At 43.5% G+C, this 27093-nt stretch overlaps 1 protein-coding gene across 1 annotated transcript in view; it reads right to left on the bottom strand.

The window, feature by feature from the left end:
• LG02H11orf65 (linkage group 02 C11orf65 homolog) overlaps nt 1-26812 on the bottom strand; it is a 60210-nt gene extending 33398 nt beyond the window's left edge. The window contains exons 1-5 of the mRNA XM_073613496.1: nt 26455-26812; nt 17710-17827; nt 16287-16379; nt 14120-14173; nt 10157-10366 (exon numbers count right to left, since the gene is read on the bottom strand). Of these exons, the coding sequence (XP_073469597.1) occupies nt 10157-10366; nt 14120-14173; nt 16287-16379; nt 17710-17811 (459 nt within the window). The 5' untranslated portion in view covers nt 17812-17827; nt 26455-26812. The remainder of the gene's footprint in view (nt 1-10156; nt 10367-14119; nt 14174-16286; nt 16380-17709; nt 17828-26454) is intronic.
• Between the last annotated feature and the right edge of the window lie 281 nt (nt 26813-27093).

Here is a 27093-nt window from a genome sequence, read left to right as displayed (position 1 = left end):
CCTAAAGACTGCTCCAAACAGGCAAGAAAATTGTGTAAATAAGGGGGTGGTAGTTGCTCTGTGATGGAAGGGGAATGGGGAAAGGGAAAAAGGGGCACTATACTATAGTACATACACAGTAAATGTCCAATAATCTAAATACATGAGTCAGATACATCAAGGAAAGGACTCACAGATGCAAATATATAAATGTAAAAGTATAGATAAGAGCACAGAAAAACACTCAAACCTAATGGTGCATACCAAGAGTGCTAACATCAAAAAATATACAAGCAAGCAGTGCACATGGGTATGTGAATCAACATAGGGGGTGCATAAACCCAGAAAATATCAAGTAAAAATCCCTTAAAACGTGTATCAATATGCTGACACTGTGGGCAGCTGATGGCATGAAAAACGAATAAGTAGTTATCGAAAAAATGATCATAATATAAATCAGTAAAAATATATATATATATAAAAAATATTAAATAGTCCCAGTGGTATGTGCTAGTAACACGCCAGAACTTGGCGACTTGCAGACATTATAAATGGTGAATCCAAAAGGTAAAAAATGTAACAACAGTCCCACCACCAAATGTGATACTTCTAAATGCAGACCAAATGCCCGTGGTGGAAAGAAAGGGAGTGTTCTTCAGTGGGGGCACCTCCGTGTTCGCAGGCCGCTTACCTTACAGCTGTAAGGTATACAGCATATGTAGTGGAAGACCAGCGAATAGGATAATCCAGTGGTACAATGGGTGACGATGGTTAAAGATGCAGTATGGCTCCGTGTAACTCCGCTTTAAAGGATACAACGCAGTAGAAGCCTAGACAACACCTTTACAAGGCAGCCGAGTTTGAAGCACATAGACCCGCAGACACAGGATTTAAGGTTAAACCGATATTCTTCTAATTTTAGTGAATGGCCACGTGTCTTATTAAATTCCCTTAAGCGGAAAAGTTTTATCCCTATTGTGGGGTCACCAATACGGTAATTATACATTGAGATCATATCCCCTCTCAAGCGTCTCTTCTCCAGAGAGAACATGTTCAGTGCTCGTGACCTTTCCTCGTAACTAATGTCCTCCAGACCCCTTATTAGTTTTGTTGCCCTTCTCTGAACTCTCTCCAGTTCCAGCACATCCTTCCTGAGGTCTGGGGCCCAGAACTAGACAGCATACTCCAGGTGCGGCCGGACTGGGAGAATTATCGTTTTATCTCTGGAATTGATCCCCTTTTTAATGCATGCCAATATTGTTTAGTTTGCTTGCAGCAGCTTGGCATTGCATGCCATTGCTGAGCCTGTCTTCTACTAGGACCCCCAGGTAATTTTCCATCCTAGATTCCCCCAGAGGTTCTCCCCCCAGTGAGTAGATTGCATTCATATTTTTGCCACCCAAATGCATTATTTTAAATTTTTCCACATTAAACCTCATTTGCCATGTAGTTGCCCACCCCATTAATTTGTTCAGATCTTCTTGCAAGGTTTCCACTTCCTGCGGAGAAGTTATTGCCCTGCTTAGCTTAGTATCGTCCGCAAATACAGAGATTGAACTGTTTATCCCAACCTCCAGGTCATTTATGAGTAAATTAAATAGGATTGGTCCCAGGACAGAACCCTGGGGGACCCTACTACCCATCCCTGACCATTCCGAGTACTCTCCATTTATCACTACCCTCTGAACTCGCCCCTGTAGCCAGTTTTCAATACATGTACTCACCCTATGGTCCATGCCAACTGACCTTACTTTGTACAGTAAACGTTTATGGGGAACTGTATCAAATGCTTTTGCGAAATTCAGATACACCACGTCTACGGGCCTTCCTTTATCCAGATGGCAGCTCACCTCCTCATAGAAGGTTAATAGATTGGTTTGGCAAGAATGATTCTTTATGAAGCCATGCTGATTACTGCTAATGACACAGTTGTCATTGCTAAAATCTTGTATATACTCCCTTATCATCCCCTCCTTGCATACTATTGATGTTAGGCTAACTGGTCTGTAATTCCCAGGGATGTATCTTGGCCCTTTTTTAAATATTGGTGCTACATTGGCTTTTCTCTAATCAGCTGGTACCATTCTAGTCAATAGACTGTTTGTAACAATTAGAAACAATGGTCTGGCAATTACTGGACTGAGTTCCTTAAGGACCCTCGGGTGCAAGCCATCTGGTCCTGGTGACTTATTAATGTTAAGTTTTTCAAGTCTATTTTTAATTCTGCCCTCTGTTAGCCATGAGGGTGCTTACTGTGATCTGTCATGAGGATAAACATTGCAGTTTTGGTTACTGAAGGAGGAGAAGAATAAATTCAATACCTTAGCCATCTCTCCATCCTTAGTAACCAGATTCCCTTCATCATTCTTTATGGGACCAATATGATCTGACCTCCCTTTCTTACTATTTATGCACTTAAAGAATTTTTTGGGATTTTTCTTACTCTCCTCCACTATGTGCCTTTCGTATTCTATCTTAGCCGCCCTGATTGCACCCTTACATTTCTGGTTGCATTCTTTGTAAAGTTGGAATGCTGATGATGATTCCTCAGCCTTGTATTTTTTGAAGGCCTTCTCCTTTGCTTTTATATGCATTTTTACGTTGTAGTTAAGCCACCCAGGGTTTTTATTAGCTCTTTTAAATTTATTTCCCATTGGGATGCACTGGCTAATCGCCTATTTTAATATGCTCTGAAAGCATACCCATTTCTCCTCCGTGTTCTTTGTTCCTAAGATTTTATCCCAATTTGTATCTTCTAGCAAGGCTCGTCGTTTAGGGAAGTTGGCTCTTTTGAATTTCAGTGTCTTTGTATTCCCCTTATGTTTCCTATTACTGTGATATATACTGAAACTAATTGACTTGTGATAGTTTTTTCCTAAATTTCCCTGCATTTCTACTACCATGATCAAGTCTGTATTGTTGGTAATCAGTAGGTCTAGTAACGCTTTGTTTCTAGTTGGTGCATTTACCATCTGACCCATGAAATTGTCCTCCAAGACATTTTGGAACTGGCGAGCCCAGTAGCGTACCAAGGGTGGGCGGCGGTCCGCCCCGGGTGCCGCACATTAGGGGGGTGTCAGTCCGGGGGTGTGCACTGCACACTATGCAGTGTGATCCGGAGAGGAGATCGCAGAAGGCCCGTTATAATGAGCGGGCGCCCCTGCACTTTCCCAGCTTTGTAAGCATCAGAAATTCATCAAGTCGGCAGGGGACCCAGCGGTGCGGGGGAGGGCGGCTGCCTGTCTCCCCAGTCATCCAATCAGGCAGGCTGTCCCTTGACGATCTTCAATGTCTCCCGAGGCAGCTGGAGTTGGTGGGCAGAGCCGGGGGTGGGGCTGCCTCCTCCACTCCTCCCAAAAACTCGTTCACTGGCTGATCCTGCAGCTGAAGGAGGAGAAAGAAGAGAGCACACAGGAGCCACGAGTCTGCATCTGCAGCACCAGTTAAGCTGTAAGTGAGCACATTGTCACTGTATGCAGCCCTAACCTGCCCCCATAATACCCTATACAGCCCTAACCTGCCCCCATAATACCCTATACAGCCCTAACCTACCCCTATAATACCCTATACAGCCGTAACCTGCCAACATAATACACTATACTGCCCAGACCTGCCACTATAATACCCTATACTACCCAACCTGCCACCATAATACCCTATACAGCCCTAGCCTGCCACCATAATAGCCTATACAGCCCTAGCCTGTTACCATAATACTCTATACTGCCCTAACCTGCCACTATACTACTCTAAGCTTCTTAAATTGAGCTTCTGTCGCTCAAAAGAAGCTCCTGCACCTTTTTAAGTGACAAGCTTTGCAAGTTGCGATTTTGTAAGGGGGAGGGGTGCCAGAAAAAGGATCTGCCCCGGGTGCCAATTACCCTAGGTACGTCCCTGGGCGAGACTTAGATGAATGCGCGGTTCCTTCCACCCAGTCTATGTCTGGATAATTAAAATCCCCCATTATGATGACACTTCCCATCCTTGCCGCTAATCCAAATTGTGATAGGAGGTCCGCCTCATTCCTCTGGTTAAGGGGCCTATAGCATACTCCCAGTATTACTTTCATCCCTTTGCAGCTCTACCAATAAGGATTCCACCTCCTCCCTTGCTCATTTAGTGATGTCATCTCTCACATTCACTTGTACATCATTTTTGATATACAGGCATACCCCTCCCCCTTTTTACCCTCTTTATCCCTGCGATATAGGAAATACCCTTGAATGGTTGCCAGCCAATCATGAGAACTGTTGAACCAAGTCTCTGAACTTCCTACAAAATCTAAATCCTCCTCGGACAACAGTAGCTCTAGTTCTTCCATCTTGTCCGCCAGACTCCTGGCATTGGTGAACATGCCACGTAGTTTAGACCGGTCGCATACTGTCTACTTATTGGGTGTTCTGAGGTTGCAAATAGGACTTGTTACTATACTTGGATAAAAAATGAGAGGATGGGGCCAAGTGAGGCCACCTGAAAAGCCCTTATGGAGAATCAACCACAGTGTACCTTGATAAATTGTAAACTGTAAATCCGTCATGCCACATGTGAGGATATGCCAGTGGTTCCACAATATGGTATCCATCTCATTCCATTGAGCTCCATATTGCATAATTAATCTAACTGGTCCTTCAGGGACATTGGGATCCAGTTCTCGAGGGGAGAGAAGGTCAGTGCTTTTTACTTGCAGCTATTTTACGTGCTCGCTTTAGGGTACGGTAAGAGTAACCTCTTTCTCTAAAACGATTGTACAAGGAATCCGATTCTCGTCTGTAGTCTTCGGTGGAGCAGTTCCTCCTGATTCTGAGGAACTGCCCCACCGGAACACCTCTTATTAAAGATTTACGGTGGTGACTATCAGTCAATAACAAAGTATTGGCAAGTCTTCATACTATGTACGTCCTTGCAGCATCAGCTATTTCTGGGAGTAAATGGAGGGTGATCTATACAGGTCTTGTGTTTAAACAAGGTTAACCAAGTATTCACACCCCACAACTTGTTTCTATGGACTTTTACAGCAATTTAGTCTGAATATTTGCATCGGCTGTGCTTTGGAAATGGTCTATCAATTAACATACTATTATGGAGCATACTCATGGACCTACCACTATGCTAATAGTCCTTAATTGATACCAATACTTCTCTTGAGACCGAGTCCAACTCCAAGTATCCAATTTTTATGTAATATCAATTTAATTGATACACAGCAGCACCACTCAGGTTTTTATTTTTAGCTGGGCGTATTTATAGAAGTGCATGTGTAGGGCCTCTAGGTCTGACGACTTAGTGTGACAACGTTGTCATTTTCACTGTTTTGTATGTATGTTTTTTATTGATGGGTTTGATAGGGTAATATTCCTGTATTATTACATTTAGTGGAATTTTAACACATCTTTTGATACAACAATAAAGTTTACAATTTATCAAGGTATCACCACCCTCTGAACTCGACCTTGTAGCCAGTTTTCAATCCATGTACTCAACCTTTGTACAGTAAACATTTATGGTGAACTGTGTCAAATGCTTTTGCAAAATCCAGATACACCACGTCTACAGGCCTTCCTTTATCTAGATTTGCAACTCAGTTCCGCCACATCCAGGGCCGATCCTAGGGTCACAGACGCCTGGGTGCAGAAATATTTCTGGCGCCCACACATGGGCATGGTCATCTTGCTAACTCCTCCCCTTTACAAATGTTCCTATGCCAACGACTCACAGAGATGCTCCCCTAAGGAGTCTTCGTTACCCTGGGATCCTCCCACAATCTCTTAACAATAAACAAAATACAGGAAGAGAAGCAAAGTACTCTAATCGGACCTGGAGGGGGTCTCTCTAATGGACACAGAGAGGGCCTCTGTTAGAGTCTGTTAGAAAGAGCCCCCAGACATACTGCAGACATACTACAGGAGATGGTCAGAGACTGTGGAAATGATACAAGAGATCAATGCATCAATGCAACCTCATCAATGCCCATCGATTTCAGCCTTATCGGTGCCCACCAATTTCAGCCTTATCGGTGCCCACCAATTTCAGCCTTATCGGTGCCCACCAATTTCAGCCTTATCGGTGCCCACCAGTTTCAGCCTCATCAGTGCCCACCAGTTTCAGCCTCATCAGTGCCCACCAGTTTCAGCCTCATCAGTGCCCACCAGTTCCAGCCTTATTAGTGCCCACCAATTGTAGCCTACCAGTGCCCACCAAATGCAGCCTACCAGTGTCCTTAGATGGATCACACAGAGCAGCGATCTCCTGCTTTTACAGAGCTTGGATTCAAACTCGCAGGCTCCTATGATACACGTCACACTGATTAAATTTCAAGGCATTGGATCAGTGTGCCGTCTATTACAGGTGCCCGGTCTAGGAGGCGGAACTTTGTTACAGCGCCGCCGGCCATTTTGAAAAGCTCAGTGCGGTATGTGTGACCAGGGCTGGTGCAAGGATTTTTGTCTACACAGGCAAAGGTGTATTTTGGTGCCCCCCACTGTACTCCCACCACACCCTCCCTTCCACAATGAAATTCCCCTTTACATCAAAGTTCCCAACATTTCCACCTTCCAATCAAGGTTCTCTGTGCCCCTCTTACATCGGAGTCAGCAGAGTTCACAGATCGCAGTAAAGGGCCAATCACAGCGGACCTTTCAAATGTGATCAGCTGTGTTCAATCACCCCATCAGTACCCATCAATGCCGCCTCATCAATGCCACCTATCACTATTAGTGCCCATCAGTGCAGCCTAGCAGTGCCCATCAGTGTAGCCACATCAGTGAAGGAGAAAAATTACTTATTTGCTAAGTTTTATAATAGAAACCAAGAAACTTTTTTTTTTTTTTAAACATTCAGTCTTTTTTCATTCGTTTGGCAATAACAACAAAAACAAAACAGCGGTGATCAAATACCACCAAAAGAAGGCTCTATTTGTGTGAAAAAAATATAACAATTTCATATGGGTACAGTGTTGCTATTGTCAGTCAAAGTGTGACAGCGCTGAAATCTGAAGATTGACCTGGGCAGTAAGGGGGAGTAAGTGCCCGGTATTGAAGTGGTTAATACATGTACCTTCCACAGTCCTTGCACAATAAATAATAAGCATAAAACATACATTTCATACAAAAAAATTCAATAAAACTGTGCCATGATAAACTTGTGCAGATCCACTGCAAGCTGTTTGCATTGACTTCAGTGTACCATCACCAAGTCAGAGCACATACCATCTGCTTACCACAAAACATGACATCTTAAACTTATGAGGTGACATGCGTTTGTCATCTGCTGGATATTTGCAGCCACTTTGCTCAAAGAGCAACACTGCAAATAGCAACACTTTCTCCCAAGAGTGGCCTTTCACCACTCCGTCTGCTCCAGTAATAGGTATAGGTACTCCGCACACAGCTCCACCTAGTCTGGTACCAGGTACTCCGCATTCCCGGTCTGGTATAGTTCATTACCTGGACAATTCAACAATTCGTTGCTTTATCCTAGTAAAATTTGATGTCAGCACATTACTTTTAATGAAGCAGCGCAGAATGTCATGGTAATGCACTATAGCGTGCTTTAACAGATTGTGTGAACGGGGGGCTAAGAGGTACATTTTTTGGTAAGCAGGTGGTATGTCTTGGTAATGGTACCACACTGATCCCACTCCTGTGCGCGCTGGTACCTCCCCCCTGGTCTTACTTGGCTCCTCCCCCTCATCCCACCAGTTCAGCAGCGATTGCCATCTTTGTGCTGGACTGGTGGGTGGGAACCTTTGTTAATTGCAGGGGGCTGGTGCCTACTGTCTGGAGGGAGAAAAGCAGTGGAAAAAAAGGCAGTCTTATGCCTGTTACTTGGGAGAGAGGAGGAGTAGCAGCCGGAAGTGCTGTAGCAGAGGCGTAACTATAACCTTCAGGGCCCCAGTGCAAGAAACCATGAAGGGCCCCTGAACCGTAGTATGATTGGAGGGGGGTATTGTGAAAGGATGGGGGGGCAGTGTGATGGGGTATTTTGACAGGAGGAGGGCAGTGTGACAAAAAAAGGGTATCTGGAAAGTGTGACCGGAGGGGGGAGTGTGAAAGAAGGGGGATAGTGTGACAAGAAGGAGCAGTATGATGGGGGCAGTGTGACAGGAGTGGGCAGTATGACGGGGATATTGTAACAAGAGGGGGGAAGTGTGACAGGAAAAGGATACCTGGGAAGTATGACGGGAGGGGGCAGTGTAATGAGGGAGCACTGTGAAAGGAGGGGGGCTGTGTAACAAGAGGGGGCAGTGTGACAGGAGGGGGGTAAATATGACAGAAAGGGGCAGTGACGAGAGGGCAGAATGATGGAGGGGCAGTATGACAGGGGGGTATTGTTGCAAGGGGACAGTGTGAAAGGTGGGGGACCTAGTTTCACCAGTGGGGGGGGGGGCAGTGTGACAGGTGGGGGACCCAGTGTCACCAGTGGGGGGGCGGTGTCACTGGTGGGGGCACAGGTGGGGGGAATGTCACTGGTGGGGGGGGGGGCAGTGTCACAGGTGGGGGGGAATGTCAATGGTGGGGGGGCAGTGTCACTGGTGGGGGCACAGGTGGGGGGAATGTCACTGGTGGGGGGGCAGTGTCACAGGTGGGGGGGAATGTCAATGGTGGGGGGGCAGTGTCACTGGTGGGGGCACAGGTGGGGGGAATGTCACTGGTGTGGGGGGCAGTGTCACAGGTGGGGGGGAATGTCACTGGTGGGGAGGCAGTGTCACAGGTGGGGGCACAGGTGGGGGGAATGTCACTGGTGGGGGGTCATTGTCACAGGTGGGGGGAAATGTCATAGGTGGGGGGGGAGTCACAGGTGGGGGGAGGAGTCAGTGTTGGGCTTACCTTACATGAGAAGTCCAAGCAGCAGGCCCTGTACATGCTTCCTTGTGATATCTGATGTCCATCCAGCCAGCACAGTTCACCTCCCGAGTGTCAGTGTATACAATGGAGAAGGGAGGAGCCGCTGACCCGAGCAAGACTCAGAGTGTACAAGCAGAGGGACAAACTTGTGCACTGAATCTGGCGCCTGCTCGGGTCAGAGGCCCCTCCCCTCTCCATTGTATACACTGAAACTCGGGAGGTGAACTGTGCTGGCTGGAGGGATATCACAGAGCTGGCGATCGCCCCCCTCCTGCCCCCTCCCCTGTATAGTTAGAGATGCCAGCCGGCCCAGAGGTACAGGGGGAGGTGCAGGGTCTTGGGGGCCCCCACACTGGTGGAATGCCAGGGCGCAAGTGTGACCCTGGTAATTCCGCCACTGGAAACCACGGCTGAACTTCTGAAGTTCATATTGTGGGGGCTGTGCTGCCTGTCATGTTGGGCTTTGTGCCTGTACCTGTGCTGCTGAGCTAGATAAGAGTGGAGGGCGGCGGCAGCGTAACTTTCCTTCAGGGACATTTTGTCATTCCCGGCTTCAGTGCCCTCCTGGCGCCCTAGCAGCTGCCTTACGCTAGAAACAGCTGTGTGTGTGACACAAAGAGAGGAGGAGGGAGGAGAGCAGTCTGACACTTCAGCGCCCCTCCGCTGCAGCGCCGGGGTGCGGAGCACCCCGCGCATCCGCCCAGGATCGGCCCTGGCCACATCAAAGTGTGGGGAAGATTTACTAAAACTGGTGCACTCAGAATCTGGTGCAGTTGTGCTTGGTAGCCAATCATCTTCGTACCTCAGCTTGTTCAATTAAGCTTTGACAATAAGCCCACATTCATATTGGGCTGATTTGGCATGCGATTTGACATGTCAAATCGCATGCCAAATCGGTGGCTATTGCCGTCAAAGGCACCGTCCGTATCGGTGCGAGGCCAACTTTGTGGTGCTGCACCGATTCCCAAAAGTAGTTCCTTTTGATGGAAATGGCAGACCTAAGTTTACAGGTGGATCCAGATACTTTTGTCTGTATAGTGCATTTTAAACATTTATGTTTCTTTGCTGGCTAATAGGGTGTAGTGTCTGGTATTGCCAGGACTGGTTTACCTCATCTCTGTAGCTGGTACCACCTCTGCCCCCTTTGTTGTTTCCTCTCTAATTTTGAGTTTTATAGAAACTATTTGGAGTAGAGTGAGAAGGAGGCTATGGATCAGATAGCTGGGGGGTTATGATGGCCAAAAAGTAATAATAAAGTCCGGGTTGCTTGCAGTAAAACAGACAGAATACATATATTATAAAGTAATGCAACATATAGTAATTCAATCACTGACCCTGAGTGTTAGGAGCCTCCAGCCATTGTTCTCCACCCTTTTGTACCAGCCGCTGTGGGTGTCCTCCGGAATGGCACCATGGTTATGGATTTGTTTTGGCAGCAGCTGTTTCACACATTGTTTGGTGTAGTCTTTAGGGCTATTGGCACACATATCCACAATTGGTCTGTGAGTAAACAACTTATAATATATGTTGGGTGGAAATTTTGTCTGCAAATGGAATTCAAACAATTCAGTATAGTTTTTGCATTATTATTGTTATACACTATGAGCATTTTAATTTAATTTTAAGGTTTTGCCCCAATCTACTCATCTAAATTTGAAGTGGACTCGACCGTTTGTATAAGATGAATAGTACAGAAGGCATACCTTACCCCTACCCCATCCCTGAGCTGTCTTCACCACAATCTGACAGATCCAATGTAGACCTCTAGTCATAATAGCAGATAATGAACAGATAAACATTGTGGGAAGCCAAATAACTGACATTTTCTCACACTTCGCTATATATGTTTATCATACTTCTACAAACATCTGGTAAACCAGATAAAAGATCGTACTGCTGCTGTTATCTTATTTCTAGTTTACACAGTTCCATACAGTAAGATGAATTCTTTGTTCTATAGTTTTTTGGACTCAGTTATGTTGATGAGTGAATATATAACCGATCGAAAAAAAGATACAGCAGAAACATGAGCTGTAAAGAGTTGGATTATCCCAGGAGATGACAGAACATCTCACTGGGTACTGAATGGAGAAAACAAATAAATTGACAAGTTAGAAAATCTACTCCAATTGCTATTTGTTATGTTTCCTTGCAATCATTGATGTTTGTAGTGTTCTTTCTCTTCCTTCGCTTTCCATTAACCTAAACATGTATGTTAGGTATTTTATTCTGAGGGTGGGTTAATTGTAAGTGCACATCCACAACCCCGTAAATTCTCTGGGTGGCCTAAGGACAAGTTTAATGTAGACAAATATATCTTATGTAGATATAAAGACAAAAATACACAGGTGATTTTGGCATGGTTGTCAGTTGCATGAGCCACTTGACTAGAAATGGTCACTGGGCATTGGTATTGATTTACTAAAACTGGAGCGTGCAAAATGTGGTGCAGCTCTGCATAGAAACCAATCAGCTTCTATGTTTGTTTTTTTGTCAAAGCTTAAAGTGGTTGTACATCCTGTACAACCACTTTTACCTACAGGTAAGCCTATATTAAGGCTTACCTGTAGGTGCTTGAAATATCTCCTAAACCTCCATTGTTTAGGAGACATTTACTAAAATGACAAACGGCGATGACATTGGCGCATGCGCCCTTTAGAAAGGGCACATTGTGCCGTTTCTAATAGAGGTCATGCTGTGACTGGCGGCTGCCGCCGCCGCCGCCGCGCGCGTGTGCAGAAGTGACGTCACACGACTTCGGCCAGTCACAGAGCCGGAGTTCGCGGCCCCAGAAGGAAGAGGGGCGAAGATGGAAGCTCCCTGCTCGTGGGGACAACGGCGACATCGCGGGCTTCAGTGTCAGGTAAGTGACACATAATGGGCTAATATGCGATGTATAGTAGCCCATTATGCTTTACCTTTGCAGGGAAATAAAGAGGAAGTAAAACCCACCAGGGTTTACTTCCTCTTTAACTGAACAAGCTAAAGATAGAAGCTGATTGGCTACCATGCACAGCTGCATCAGATGTTGCACTTTCCAGTCTTAGTAAATCAACCCCATTGTGTTGACCCCTAATTAATCTTGTTTGGCAAACTGTTGACAGCCATTCCAAATGCCAAACATGTCAAGACCATGTTTGAAAGGATCAGTACACTTTATGCTATGGGATAGATATTGGGACTATCTGACCTTTCTGACCAGATACCTGTCAAACTCTTTGAACAGAACGTTAATAAGTCAATCTCTTATTTCAGACATTCCTCCAAAATTCCTTTACTAGGACCCCCCCCCCAAATAGTTCCCTTCCCTCTATTCCCTCTTACTCCCTTACCCCTGATAATCCACAGGTTTTTTTATTTTAAATAAAATAATGTTTACGGAAAGGAAAACTTTAGCATAGTAATACCATTATGAACATTTGGCTATATCTACACTGTTTATTCTTTCTGATGTATCACTAAGGCTGCGTACACATGAGCGGACTTTTCGGCAACAAAAGTCCGATGGCCATTCCGGCGGACTTTCGTCAGACTTTTGACGGACTTCCGACGGACTTTTGAACGAACGGACTTGCCTACACACGATCACACCAAAGTCCGAAGGATTTGTATGTGATGACGTACGACCGGACTAAAATAAGGAAGTTGATAGACAGTAGCCAATAGCTGCCATGGCGTGGTTTTTTGTCCGTCGGACTAGCATACAGACGAGCAGATTTTTCGACCGGACTCGAGTCCGTCGGAAAGATTTGAAGCATGTTTCAAATTTAAAGTCCGTCAGATTTTCGACTGGAAAAGTAAACTGAAGGTCCGATGAAGCCCACACACGATCGGACTGTCTGCCGGACTCTGTCCGTCGGACCAGTTCGGTCGAAAAGTCCGCTCGTGTGTACACTGCATAAGGTTCGGTTCACACTGCCACGATCAGAGACTCGCGTGACTTACAGTGCGACTTTGCCAGACAACTTCAGTGCGACTTGGCGCAACTTCAGCGTGACTATGAAGCAACTTCAGGGAATGCCTGTGTAATCTTCCTGTAATGTCGAATCTAAATCACATCAATTAAGATGAGGATCTGACTTTAAGGCAACTTCCATTAAAGTCTATGGGCAAAAGTCGCCTTGAAGTAGTACAGGAACTTTTTCTAAAGTCAGAGCGAATTAAGACAGCTCTCATTGACTAACATGGGATTTGACATGTGATGTGACTTGGGGTCTCACAAATCGTATCCCAAGTCGCAGCAGTGTGAACTGAGCCTTAAAGCTATGTCAACTGTTCAGATTTCCCTTTTATATAAAAACATTAAAAAGAGAGTCTGTTAACCCAAAATTATTATTTCATATACAGATTAGGGTTGATTTACTAAAACTGGAGAGTGAAAAATCCAGCGCAGTTCTGCACAGAAAAAAAAAAGAAAAACAGTTTCCGCTTTTTTTGTCATAACGATATTTGCACAAGATTTCACACTCTCCAGTTTTAGTAAGTTAACTCGATTGTGTCTGCTATGAAAATGAAACAGAGAGAGTGGGTGTATTCTCAATATGCTGTGCATTAGGTACAGGTCGCAGAACACTGAGATATTAGAACATAGACCCTGAGAGACAAACTATTCTAATGTATAGTGCTCTAGCATCTAGAAGAAACTAAAATATCAGAAGGTCTGACACGAAGTGCTTACATAAAAAAAGCTATCAAAGGCTGAGCCCACTGAAGATATCGTTGGTCTTGGGCAGGAACTGACAGACAGAAATGTTTGCAATGAATGTCTCTACTGGAGTTCCCAGCTCTAACCCCTGAACCTTGCTATAATCATTAAGAAGTTATGAAAAGGAGTCTCATGGAAACCTCTCTTTACATCATATTATTATTAGCACCAGGTTCTAAGTAGGTCCTCACTGTTACATAGAAGAGATTTGCCACCACTTTAACTAGGGAGTCTTGTGACTTCTCAACAGCCCCTTCCCCTACTTTTTTCCACAGTAATTTTGGCCAAATGTAACAGAGGGGTGCTAAAAAAAAAAAAAACAACAACAGTCTATAAACCTTGTAACGTGGTGCAAACTCTTCGAATCCTGCTGTCCTAGATACGGACAATGAACAATGGTAAATACAGCCCCGCCCACATCCACCTAAAGCTATAAATGTCCCTGCTTGTGCTCAGTAGCAGCTTTGATAAAAATCCCTACATTTCATAGCAATATAAAAAATGGCCCAGTTTAGAGTTTTGGATAACCAACCATAAAACAAACCATTTAGAGATGTATCCACTCAAACAGTATAATGAAGATTGTACTTACTCCTCCTAGTCTGAACCTGACATGTACTCCAGCTGCAGCATCGATCAGTTCTGCCTGCCAAAAGAATGATGACAAATGAGATGTTACACCCTGATAATGCTCCCTATCTAGATCTAGGTAATCTAAGGGTCTTCAACAATTGTGAATCTATGGAACCCAGCTTTCCATGGAGACCTCTTTTACACAATAACAGCTAGAATCCAAAGCCTATCCCCTCTGTAGGGTTGGGGTGTGAAGGATATGATGAGCAGAATAGAAACCGTGGCCAATTCCACTTGGTGATTCCCGGATAAACCAGTGCCTGAATTGTAATCCTGCAGCTTGGTTATATTAGCCCCTCGCCTCTACATAAAGTATAACTGGAAACTTGGCAAACTCAAGTCTGCACATTTTGGCATAATTTGCTGTTCCTTTTCCCTGTGAGGTGGTCAGATCTTGCCTATGTGCTGACCACCTTTTCACTACTTGCTACAGGTATGTACACCTCCAAGTTTCTGCACTTCTTACCAGTAGTGGTTTGCCCCCTTTCCTGCATTAAGTGTTTTCAATTGCTCACTTGACAGGACCATCTACTGTCTAAGGCACAAGAAGAATTCTCTGGTTGGTTAACTTTGGGGTAAAAGATTGATTGGAAAAAATGAAAACATTTTGGGTCGCCCAATCAATTACCTTTCTCTGAAAAGGATATGGACTGAACTAAGACATTCATTCCCCCCTTCCCCACTTAGAGCTGCACGATTCTGGCCAAAATGAGAATCACAATTGTTTTGCTTAGAATAAAAAGATCACGATTCTCTCACGATTCTCTCGGCAAAAAATCTTTCACATAATACAAAAAAAATTGGGCTAACTTTACTGGTTAGTTTTTTTTTAATTCATTAAAGTGTAATTTTTTTCCCAAAAAATTGCATTTGAACTACTGCTGCGAAAATATAGTGTGACAAAGAATTGCAACAACCACCACCATTTAATTCTCTAGGGTCTCTACTAAAAAAAAAATATATATATATATTTTAACTTGAAACCAACAAATCTCAGAAAAAGGTTTAGTGTTCAAGTGGATAAACTTCCCTCATTTTCACACAAAGTGTATTCCTTTGATCTAAAGGACAACTTGTTACAATGTTTATACTTAAGTTTCACTGCTAAAGAATGTTGTGATTCTTGGCAGACTGCCGTTTTTTTTTTCCTTTCTTTTGACTGCTGTCGGCTTTAGCAGAGCAGAGAGAAGTGTCTACATAGAAAGAATCTGGAAATACTTTTTTCAAGATCGCGATAACGATTCCTTCTTTTTTTCTTTTCTTTTTTTTTTCAAATATAAGTTTTTATTAATGCCCAACATGGGCTAAGACAATAGGTATAGACATACATACAAACTTTCAAGAGGGAGGGGGGTCAACATAGTCAACATCAACACATGGAGGGAGAGATAAAACAGGATTCATGTATATCCTCCAAGTTATTCTTCAAGTAACAGATACCTCTGAAATTGACATTGCAGGGCCGGGGGCCCTCTTCAGCAGTAATTTTCTTATTCAAAGGTTATGCAAGTTGGAAGACCTTGATCTTCTTTCGCCTCTCCTCTCCTCCTCCCCAACACCCAGCCGTCTCCCACCCCATCCAAGTGGGTTCCAAATTCGGAGGCGGGGGGGTGGGGAAGGGAGGGGGGCCCTGGGGTGGGGAAGACAAGAGGGGAACTGGAGGGGGGGTGAAATAGGGATGGAAGGATATTGGGGGGGGGGGGGGGCCTGGTTGATTTAGGACGGCCTCTGAGTCTGAGTCTATCTTTATTTGGGGTATTGGCTTCATCAGGAAGCCCTTAGGGCGATACCTTCTGAGGAGAGGAAGAATTGATGCCATAGCGCCCATGTCTCTTTGTATTTTTCTTGCTGTTGCCTCGCAGTGAGCACTAAATCCTCCAATTTACTAATGTCTTCTACTCTCTAGATCCAGCTAGCTATTGTTGGTGAGGCTTGATTTTTCCATTGCAGTGGGATACAAGATTTTGCTGCATTTAACAAGTGGCGTAGAATAGATAACGATTCTTAACGATTAATCATGCAGCTCTACCCCCACTCCATAATAAATCCTAGTATACCTAAAATGATAGTATCAGCATTAGGAGCAAGATATCGATAAAAAAAAAGCAAACATACAATGTACTTACTTCTATAGGATTTATACATTTAAGCAAAAGCTTTGGGTCTCCTTGTGCTTTAAAATTGATGAGATTTTTGAGATACCTAAAAACATTCATGTCCTAAAAAAAACAGAAGAGCATGTGAAAGACCTTGTAGAAAGGAAGGAGTGAGAGGGCTATATGTGGCCCAAAACACACTACTTTACGGAAGCCATAGTTTCTGTATAGTGCACTGATGGGGCTAATGAGCTTAAAACAGTTCTAAGGTAAGTGATTCTACATTTTATATCTGTGCTATAAACTAGCTAAATACATAGTTTGCCATACAAGGAGTAAAAGAAGTATTTGCATGACCCTATGCGCTATGGAATTGGAAATGCAATTTACAATTTGCAATGGCACATGTAAATGCCTATTTGCTTTATAACAGTGATCTCCTAACTGCGGCCCATGGGCCGAATGGAGCCATTTGCTTGCCTTTATCTGGCTCTCGAGGCACTATTCTTCCCACTGACACCAACAAGGGGGCACCATTCCTTCCACTGACACCAACAGTGGGGAAATATTCCTCTCACCGAAACCAGCAATGGGGCATTTTTCCTTTCACTGACACCAATGATGTGACACTATCAATGGGGCATAATTCCTCCCACTGATATTAACAATTAGGCACTATTCCTCCCACTAATACCAATGATAGGGCACTATTCCTACGACAACTAATAATAATAATGGAGCACTATTCCTCCTTCTACTGACTACAGGCACTATGTAATTTTTTTAAATTCCACTGACACTGGGGCATTTTATACTTTCACTAGCTACAGTCTGGAACCTCTAAAGTCTGAAGGACAGTAAACTGGCCCTTTGTTTAGAAAGTTTGGAGACCCCTGCTTTAGGAAGTGCTGTACTTCACAATATTTTCAAGGAAGGACCTTATAGCTCCTTTAGAACTACCTCAGCAAAATCTTGCTTTCATCTGAAGTTTGCTTTCATCTGAAGTACTGCACAATATAGGATAAGGGCTCATAGCAAGTGTTCTTAGTATCAGGTATTGACCTTTGGTAGAGTCTCGCATTCCTTGGCAAATATGCCCCAATTCTGCTGTGGCTGTGTACTAATATTTTTATTACTGTGCCAGAAAAAAAAACAAAAAAAACAACAGATGCTATAAACACAGATCTAAGTACAAAAATGTACAAATCATAATTTTATAAAACTATTAACATAGCCTTATATAAATTACTAAACTTACACAAACACCGGTAATATGTATGACATAGGGCCTTGGTATTTTATTAAAGAGAAATAAAATGTTTTATTGGATGTTAACAAGACTTCCTCATATAGTGTCCTGAACATGGTCATAATTGTTCACAACTGATGTGACAAACGGAGCTCACTGAGGTCATTATCCACATCATAAAACATATTTGTCTTTAATACTTACTAGAATCCTGCGGAACGCCCTCTGGATTACACGAGCGGCTTGGTCCTCCTCCACGCTGTACACATCAGGACAACATGTCACTGAACCACTCGAGTCTTCCATTGTGATTTGTTCACCACTAAAACAAAGTTGTAATGGAAGTCATGAGCTATGATGACGATGTACATATATTCTTTTTCATTTAATGGCTGGAAAATGATGAGGATAATGTGTTTTCTGCGCATTCATTTAACAATATCGGTAGGTTTAACAGAAATGAGCACATCATATTTTATGGTAAAAAGTAAAGTAACCTTGTCACATAAACAAACCTAGTGTAAAAAGAAGTATCTGCAAAGAAGATAGTAGACACTCACCTATCCTGTGCATACGCTGCTGACCACTGCTACATTAAACAGAACCTGTGGAGTGAAGTTTCCTTATAAACTGACACTTCCAGGAGTGTCAATTTTCTGTGTGCTTGCTGCGCTCAGGACAATAGTAGTAGGAACCACTGAGTACAGTGAGGGAAAGAGCAGACAGACACTCCCAAAAGTCATCAGGAGCCAGCTGTCTCTTCCGAGTTTTATAGCCAGCCCCTTATGTCATGCTGCTGGGTCCACCTACAGCCCATTGTGTGCCCCTGCAGCATCCTGGGATATGTGACATGAATATCCCAGGAGTGTGTGGGACAGGGACATGTCATTCTCACCTAGACGAGAATGGCTGTGGGAGGGCAGAGCTGGATGAAAAAAAAAAAAATGTAAATAAACAAATAGCAGCATATATTATGGAGGAAGTGAAGGAAGCTAAAAGTCAATCTGAGAGGTGAACGTAAGCTGTAGTAAACCCATCAATTTAAAGGTTTCAAAAAACAGTTACATTCCTGGCATGCCAGGAATGCTGTCACATTTGCTTGTGCTGTCAACCAAACTGTTAAACCATAAAAAAATGACTGGTGTCATAACTGATCATATGTGCAGTACCATGGCCAGTGCAGATCAAACAGAGGCCAAGATGCTGTTTCCTTGGCTGAAAAAGATAGAAGGGTTTAGTTTAGGTTTAAATACTTTTTTGCAGCTACTTTTGCCAGTAAGCTTGTTTGGTTGGTGGAGTCATAATAAAGTGGAACTCTGGGCAAACAGTTTAATGTACAGTTTAACCAACCTACATTATTTGTCTATAGGCTGGGCAGGAAATTCATGGTTACGGGTGAATGTCATATGATGTCCTCCTGGACTGCACCCTACGGTCCACGCTGCAGTGCAATCTGTCACCCGCTGTGTCCACCAGACACAGCTTATGTCTGATCAGTTTACTGGCTTCTGCTGGTACTATGTGACCAAAACAGCAGATCACAGGGCAAATTGTGAAAAACATTTTTTTTTTGTAATTTGTTAATTTTCCCAAACATTATGTAAAAAAATGACAACTTCAAAAAACTCGCCATGCCTCTTACTAAATACCTCGGACTGTCTACTTTTTCAAAAAACAGGTCATTTGGGGGATATTTGTCCTATCCTGACGTTTTCAGGCCTCAAGAAATGAGATAGACCATCAGTACATCACGATTGATCAATTTTTCAGATATATACAACAGTTTGTGGACTCTAACTTTCCTACAGACTAAATAATATACACTGATTTGGGTTATTTTCACCAAAGAAATGTACCAGAATACAGTTTGGCCTAAATTTATTTAAAAAATATTATTTACAAAATGATAGAACAATAATGAAAAAAAAAAGAAATTTTCAAAATGTTCGTGTTTTATTTTGGTTTATTTAGAAAAAAAAAAAAAAAAAAACAGTGTTGCATGTAAAGCGTGACAGCGCTGAAAGCTGAAAATTGTCCTGGGCAGGAAGGGGGTGGAAATGCCTGGTATTGAAGTTGTTAAGACCTGATAGTTCATTTAGACCAAGCTGGCCTAAACAAATGATTTCCTTCATTAGAACATGTGACTGCTGGGAGCACTGTATAAACTGATTGTAGCATCAGCCCTATACAGTATACAGCGCTGTGTTCCAGAAGCGTTACAGGGACCTCGTGTCCTGTTCCCAGAAAAAAAAAATGGAGTGGTGCTCAGTCCTTTGGAATGACTCCTAGCACATGTATTAGTAAAAGAAAACAGTTTGTTTGCATCCGCTTGTTCCAAATGATCTATTTAAAGTAAAATCAAATCTGGAGTTCAGCTTTAAAGAAAAGCTTTTTAAGGAAAATTAATTGTCCAGGAGACTGCGGAGCAGAGATATACTTACCTAATCCGTCGTTCCTCTGAGCACAAGATCGGTCCCCGCCACATGCTAGCGGTCTTGTGAATGGACTGTTCCTGACGTCATTATGCCCACAGACCAGCTCTAGACATGAGGACAGAAGGAACAGTCCAACGATGGACGTGGGGGAGCGCTGTTTTCTGGAGGATCGAAGGATCAGGTAAGTATAGCTTTTTCCTTGCGCCCCTAGACAAAGTAAGCAGTTAAAAAATATTGTCTGGAAATCTGGGAGTTTCCATTACTGTCTGAGGAGAGAAAAAGAAGGAGCTACTTGAGGTGGTTATTATTATTATTATTATTATTATTATTATTATACAGGATTTATACAGCTCTTAACAAAATGAAGGCAGACATTACAGTTACATTACAATTTGGTACAAGAGGAATCAGAGGGACCTGCTTATTAGAGCTTGCAATCTAAAAGGGAGGGTCAATTCATACAAAAGGTAATTGCTGTGGGGGATGAACTGATGGAGGAAGTAAAACAGTGTATTAGTTAGAAGCAGGATAGGCTTCTTTAACAAGAAGGGTTTTCAGGGATCGTCTAAAGATGGATAGGTTAGGGGACAGTCGGACAGATTGGGGTAGGGAGTTCCAAAAGATGGGAGAAGCTCTGGAGAAATCCTGGAGGCGAGCATGGGAGGAGGTGACAAGGGAGCTAGAGAGCAGGAGGTCTTGGGATGACAGAAGAGAGCGGCTTGGTTGGTATTTTGGGACTAGGGCAGAGTTATGGATGGCCTTGTAAATTATTGTTAGTACTTTGAATTTTATTCATTAGGTGAGTGGAAGCCAGTGGAGGGATTGGCAGAGAGGGGTGGAGGACACTGAATGGTTGGTAAGATGGATGAGTCTTGCAGCGGCATTCATTGTGGAATGAAGAGGGGGATAGTCTAGGCGCCCCAACAGGTCATGTTTTTGGGATTTCCTTCAGATGAAACAGCTGTGGTAAAAGGGTGTGAAATCACCTGTGCAAAATAATGGTAAGCCTGAAAACATGACCTGTTGGGGTGCCTTGAGGACTGGAGTTGGGAAACACTGGTCTATGTAAAGGTAATCCAATAAGGAGGGAGTTGCAGTACTCGAGGCGAGAGATAACCAGGGAGTGAATTAGAAGTTTGGTGGTGTCATTAAAGCGGTTTTATGCCCCTTTTTTACATTTGTCAGGAAACGTTCCATCCGCTGGTAATCTCTGTTATTTGGCACGCAGTACTGAGGTCCACCAGCAGGGGTCTCCTGGCAGTTTGGAACTGTCAGGAGAGCTTTTCCCTGTTAATGTTATGTCATCTTTGGGCCGCAGTACTGGCGTCCACCAGCGGATGGATCCTGGCAGTGTGGAGCAGACAGTACCTCCTACAATCAGGTGTCACTTAAGGCCAATCACAGGCATATAAATACCCGGCAAGCACTCACATGTTTGCCTTGATTTCTTCATCGCCTCCTGACCTGCTAGCGATCTGATCCTGTGCCCTGTGCCCTGAACCTGTCTCCCTGTCCAGATCCCTATCCTGCCCCACCTGTTACCTTGCATCCCTGCCTGCAGTCTGATCCATCCATCCTCTCCCTGTCCTGTGTTCTAACCCCATCTGCCGATCTCCCTGTGTATGACCTTGGCCTGGCTTATGTTTATGTCTCTGGAACATCCCCTGTCCATCTGCTGATCTGCTATGTATGACCCTGGCCTTGCTATTGTTTATGATCTTGGTATTTCCCATTTATTGTACTTATCTGTCTATTGTTATTTGTGGGTCTCTGTCTGTGGTTGGTTATTGCACTGTGTCATATTGGAGTTGGTTGTACTATATTACTCACTTACTTTAATAAATTATTATATTTTCACTTATATACGTTTGGGTGTCCTCTGTCGCAGATCACACGGTTCTGGTCACACCTGTTCATGACAACATTTTTAAAATGAATATCTCCTTAACCTACACGGATTAGGAGATATTCACCCTGCATGCAGCCGCTGATGCCAGGTACGAAGGTCCGGCATATCGTGCCGGAACTTGCCGGCATGGAGGACTTCATTGCGGCTCCGGCCACGCGCATCGTTGGAGCCGTGAACCCAGAATAAACGCAGAGGGGAAATTCTCAGCTCCCTCGGCGGTGACCGGGATGTGATGCCGACGCCTCGTTCTAAGGTAGGTATTTCGTAATGAGCTAGTGCATACTAGCCGATTATGTCTTTGCCTTACAGGTTTTTTCGTTCACAGGTATACAACCGCTTTAAAAGGGGGCATATTCTAGAAATGTTGCGGAGGATAAGGCGGCATGATTTTAATACAGGGATTGGATGGGCCTGAAAGGACAGTTCAAAGTCAAAGGTTACCCCTAGCATCCTGGCATGTGGGGACGGACTGATAGATGTGCCATTGATCCTGACAGAGAAGTCAGGAGAAGGGGCACGTGGGGGAGGAAGTATTAAGAGCTCAATTTTGGATAGATTCAGTTTGAGGAAGTGGTTTGACATCCAGGCTGATATGTCTGTTAGTAGATCAGTGATGTGTGAGGAGACTGATGGGTTGAGCTGAGGGGCAGAGAGATAGATTTGGGTGTCATCGGCACATAAAAATGGTAGTGGAAGCCATGGGAGGCTATCAGCTGACCCAGGGTGGACGTGTAGATCGAGAATAGTGGGGCGGCACAGTGGTGTAGTGGGTAGCACTCTCGCCTAGCAGTAAGAAGGGTCGCTGGTTCGAATCCCAACCATGACACTACCTGCCTGGAGTTTGCATGTTCTCCCTGTGCCTGCGTGGGTTTCCTCTGGGTACTCCGGTTTCCTCCCACACTCCAAAGACATGCTAGTAGGTTAATTGGATCCTGTCTAAAATCGTCCCTAGTATGTATGAATGTGAGTTAGGGACCTTAGATTGTAAGCTCCTTGAGGGTAGGGACTGATGTGAATGTACAATGTATATGTAAAGCGCTGCGTAAATTGACGGCGCTATATAAATACCTGAAATAAATAAAATAAAATAGTAGAGGTCCAAGACAGACCTTGAGGGATCCCAACGGTAAGAGGAGTTGGAGAGGAGGAAGTGGAGTTGTAAATTAAACTGAAGGAGCCGTGAGATAGGTAAGATTCGAACCAACAGAGAGATACTAAGCAAATTGAGTTTTTTGAGGAGGAGTGGATGGTCAACTGCATCAAAGGCAGCGGAAAGGTGTAAGTGTACGGAATAATGATCGTTGGTTTTGGCTGTTAGTAAGTCGTTCGGTGGTGATAAACTAACACGTTACACATTATAATAATGATTTATGAAAAAATAGAGCAATCAAAAGATAATTGTTCATTTCATGTGAGACAATAAAAAAAATAAAAGACACACCTTGATGACATTTATTAACCAGTTGCAGACTTTGGGATTGCTACACACACCCAAAAGAAACTTGTGTAGCACGTCTAGTCTCTCTGCATGTTTTCCAGGACATCCAAAGTCCCCCACCCCCCAGTAAACTGTCGACTTTTATTATTCAAAGCTGGCACAGCTGTGTAGACACAAAAGGTCAGCACCTTGGGCTGTCAAACAGAAAAGCAGCCTGATAGTGTTTATAAATAGCACTTGCTCAAATGCTACAGAAAGATACAATGGGGTTGATTTACTACAACTGGAGAGTGCAAAATCTGGTGCAGCTGTACATGGTAGCCAATCAGGTTCTAACTTCAGCTTGTTCAATTAAACTTTGACAAATAACCTGGATGCTGATTGGTTTCTATGCAGAGCTGATTTTGCATCTTCTAGCTTTAGTAAATCATCCTCACTGTAACATACTTTTACTTTTGTATCATTCTGCTCATTCATCTGCAGATCAAAAGGGATGAATGTGATTTGCAGATGATGTCAATAAAGGCTACCTGGCAAATAAAAAAAATTTTTTTTTTTTTTTTTTTTTTTTCCTTTTTCAAATGTTTCTCTATTTAACCCTTGTTAAACCATAGTCTACTGCTTCTCCATTCAATTTTTATTTTCCTGCTGATTTTCTTTTGTTCTTTTCTATTTTATTAACCATTAATATTTAAAATTTGTTTTGTATATGTTTGTTTTGCTTATTATTATTTTTACACCTTTAACATATATTTTATACGTTTCACATTTTAAAAAGTGCAAAATTAAAAAAAACAAAAAACTTTATTTCATTTGTAAATAGCTTTGTAGCAAAATCATAATTTTAGTGTAAGTTTAAACAGGACAAATTACAGCAGGGGTAGGCAACCTTAAAGTGGTTGTAAAGTCAGAAGGTTTTTTTTATCTTAATGCATTGTATGCATTAAGATAAAAAATCTTCTGTATGCAGCAGCCCCCCTCAGCCCCCCTAATACTTACCTGAGCACATCTCGATCCAGAGATGTTGCAGGAGACACTCTTTATCTTCATCAACTGAGACAGCAGCATGGCGCCATAGTGGTGGTGCACAGAGCAGGCAAGTCAAACATGTTTGTATTTTTAAATTAAGAAAACAGACTTTAGTATCACTTTAAAGAGGTGGAGATTTACAACAGCATGGGAAAAGTCAAAGATCAATGAAAGCTGCAGGTACACTGCACTGCACCCATGGTGTGGGTAGACCGCAGCACATCAGTGTGAAAGCAGCCCTGTACTATTATGCCCAGTGTATTGCATCACACTGACTCACTCTGCATGGGACAGGAGCCAGCGATACAGAGGAAGCATCAGCATCTGCTCCCTACTAAAGCTTCAACTTTACAAGTAATTCCTCTGCAATGCACTCTGTTTGATGCTCTGGGATGGCGGGTGAGCAAGCCTAGACTGTAATCTACCAGTCACTTGGCTGCAATCTACAGGTAAATATATTGTTGCAAGACAATATCACAAAAAGAAAGCCTTGTTTGTCCTTAAAACAAAATATACATTATATTGCCAAAAATATTGGGATGCCTGCCTTTACACGCACATGAACTTTAGGGGTAAGGGGACAGTTTCAGGAGTAGTTAGGTTTTGCTGGAATTCTACTTTTACCACTTTGCCTCCCACAGCTATAGACCAGACCAACTTTTACAATTCTGCTACAGACCTGTTTGTTCTGCGATATATTTGTTATTTCTTAAGATAAAGTAACACATACTGTATTCCAGAAAAACCTAACTACTCCTTTAACTGTCACCATCACCTCTGCTAATTAATCTATGCAAGAAAGATATATACTTACCTATTTTAGGCCGTACCGGTTCGGCTATGCAATCCAGCTCTCCTGTGTCAGCCATTGATGCTGCAGGGGAGAGGAGGGATGGCTGACAACAGATGGGTGATTAAAGCCTATGAGTGATGTCACCACTCCGGGCATAACCAGCTGTCGTTGGAATGCCCTCTCCTCTCCCTTGCAGTGCTGCTGGCTGGCACAGGGGAGATCACTGGACCAAAGAGGTCTGAAAATAAGTATAAGTATATTTCTTAAACAGGTTAGTCAGAATAGGTGTTAGGAAAGGGGAGGGGACAGTTTTAAGATTAATTAGATATATCCCTGAATTCTACTTTATTTTTATTCAACTTTACTTTATTTTTTAGAAGAAAATTAGATTTAGATTCCGATCTTCCTAACCTTCCTATATAATTTTTTTTGTAATGGTACTGTCTCCCTTTATATTGTAAAGCACTGCACAAACTGTTGGAGCTATATGAGTCCTGTATAATGATAATAATATCATATCAGTAGTGGGGTCAGTGGCGGGACAAGGTCATCCAGCACAGGGGGCAAAGATGCCAAACTGTGCCCCCCCCCCCCATTCATGATGTACAAGCTTAGGGGATCCAACACCCAGCAGTCTTTCAGTTGTCAAAATCACTGTACAGCCCAATTTTAACACTGGGCACATGCTTGTTGATAGCTCTCCTCCACTCCCAGCTCTCTCCTGGATACTTCTCCACTCAGCGATGTGGGCTGTGCTCCCTTTTCCCCTCCTCCTTCCTGCTAGTGCAGCTCCTGTGTGCCTGTGAACACTGCCGCCTGCTTGTTAATATCTTTCCTCCTCTCCTTACTTCTCCCAGTGCTGGGCTGACAGGAGTAGTGATGCCGTTGTCACTACTCCTGTCAGTCTTAAAACAGAAGGAAAGTGTCCCCATCCCTACAGTAAACCATTGCGCCCAGGGCAGCCGACCCTACCGCCCACCCCTGAGTGGGGTTATGGCAACTTATTCATCTATGTGAAAGGAGCCTAATATTACACACACACACTCTCTAACTGCATCTTATTACACATTACAGAACTATTTGTGAAGCTACCAGCAGTTTCACATCCAGTTGTCACTCCCTAATAGGATGTACATGATCTAGGACCTTCCTGGCAGGATCACCAGGATTTCTTTTAATGAAAGCTGCAAATCTGAAAAGACTGAAAGAACATTTTGAAATGACATAAAGATCAGGCTTCTGTGTCGTTTTATAATTGGGTTTTAATCTACTTTATACATATCTTCAATACAACAAAACATGAATGATCGCTGTAGATTATGGTAACATGAGGACTCAGCCTTACCTGCACTGTGGTGTGCAATCATCAGACAGATCCTCCTGTACAATACAAGGTGTCTGCTCTGCCAAGGAGATCAGTAATGAGAAGTATAGGGCTCCTATGTGGAGGGCTTTTATTACCCCTAATACATGTAGTAATAAAAGAGCATGCAGCAGACCCCCTTCCTGCTGTAGTATATGAGGTCTCTCTCTGCACACACAATCAGTGAAATCAGCGCAGCAGACAACAGGGAATCACTGCAGTTCCATAACAGGACATGTGGGAGCTGCTCAGCGTCTGGTTGCCGTAGCGACGCTCTGTCCGGACATGGCGTTCTGTGCAAGCGACTCAACAAACAGGGAGTGGAGGCGATCATGTGATCAGATGTCATGTGACTGCCTGCTATTATGTGTGAGAAAGTTAGTAGGCACATGAGAAGCACGTGACCTGCAGTGCTGGGACTTGTCTACACACTGTGTGTGATAAAGGAGGTGCAGTGTTCAGTGTACATTTAGAGGGTGCATGGGGCTCAGATTCACCACGTTTTAACACCAGCCTAACCACTTGCTTACTGGGCACTTTCATCCCCTTCCAGCCCAGGCCAGCTTTCAGCGCTGTCACATTTTGAGTGACAATTGTGCAGTCATGTAACGCTGTATCCAT

This window comes from Aquarana catesbeiana, linkage group LG02, assembly GCF_042186555.1.
Source record: "Aquarana catesbeiana isolate 2022-GZ linkage group LG02, ASM4218655v1, whole genome shotgun sequence".
NCBI classification, from domain to species: Eukaryota; Metazoa; Chordata; class Amphibia; order Anura; family Ranidae; genus Aquarana; species Aquarana catesbeiana.
The sequence above is the reverse complement of the archived record's forward strand: the minus strand, read 5'-3'. Positions and strand labels throughout refer to the sequence as shown.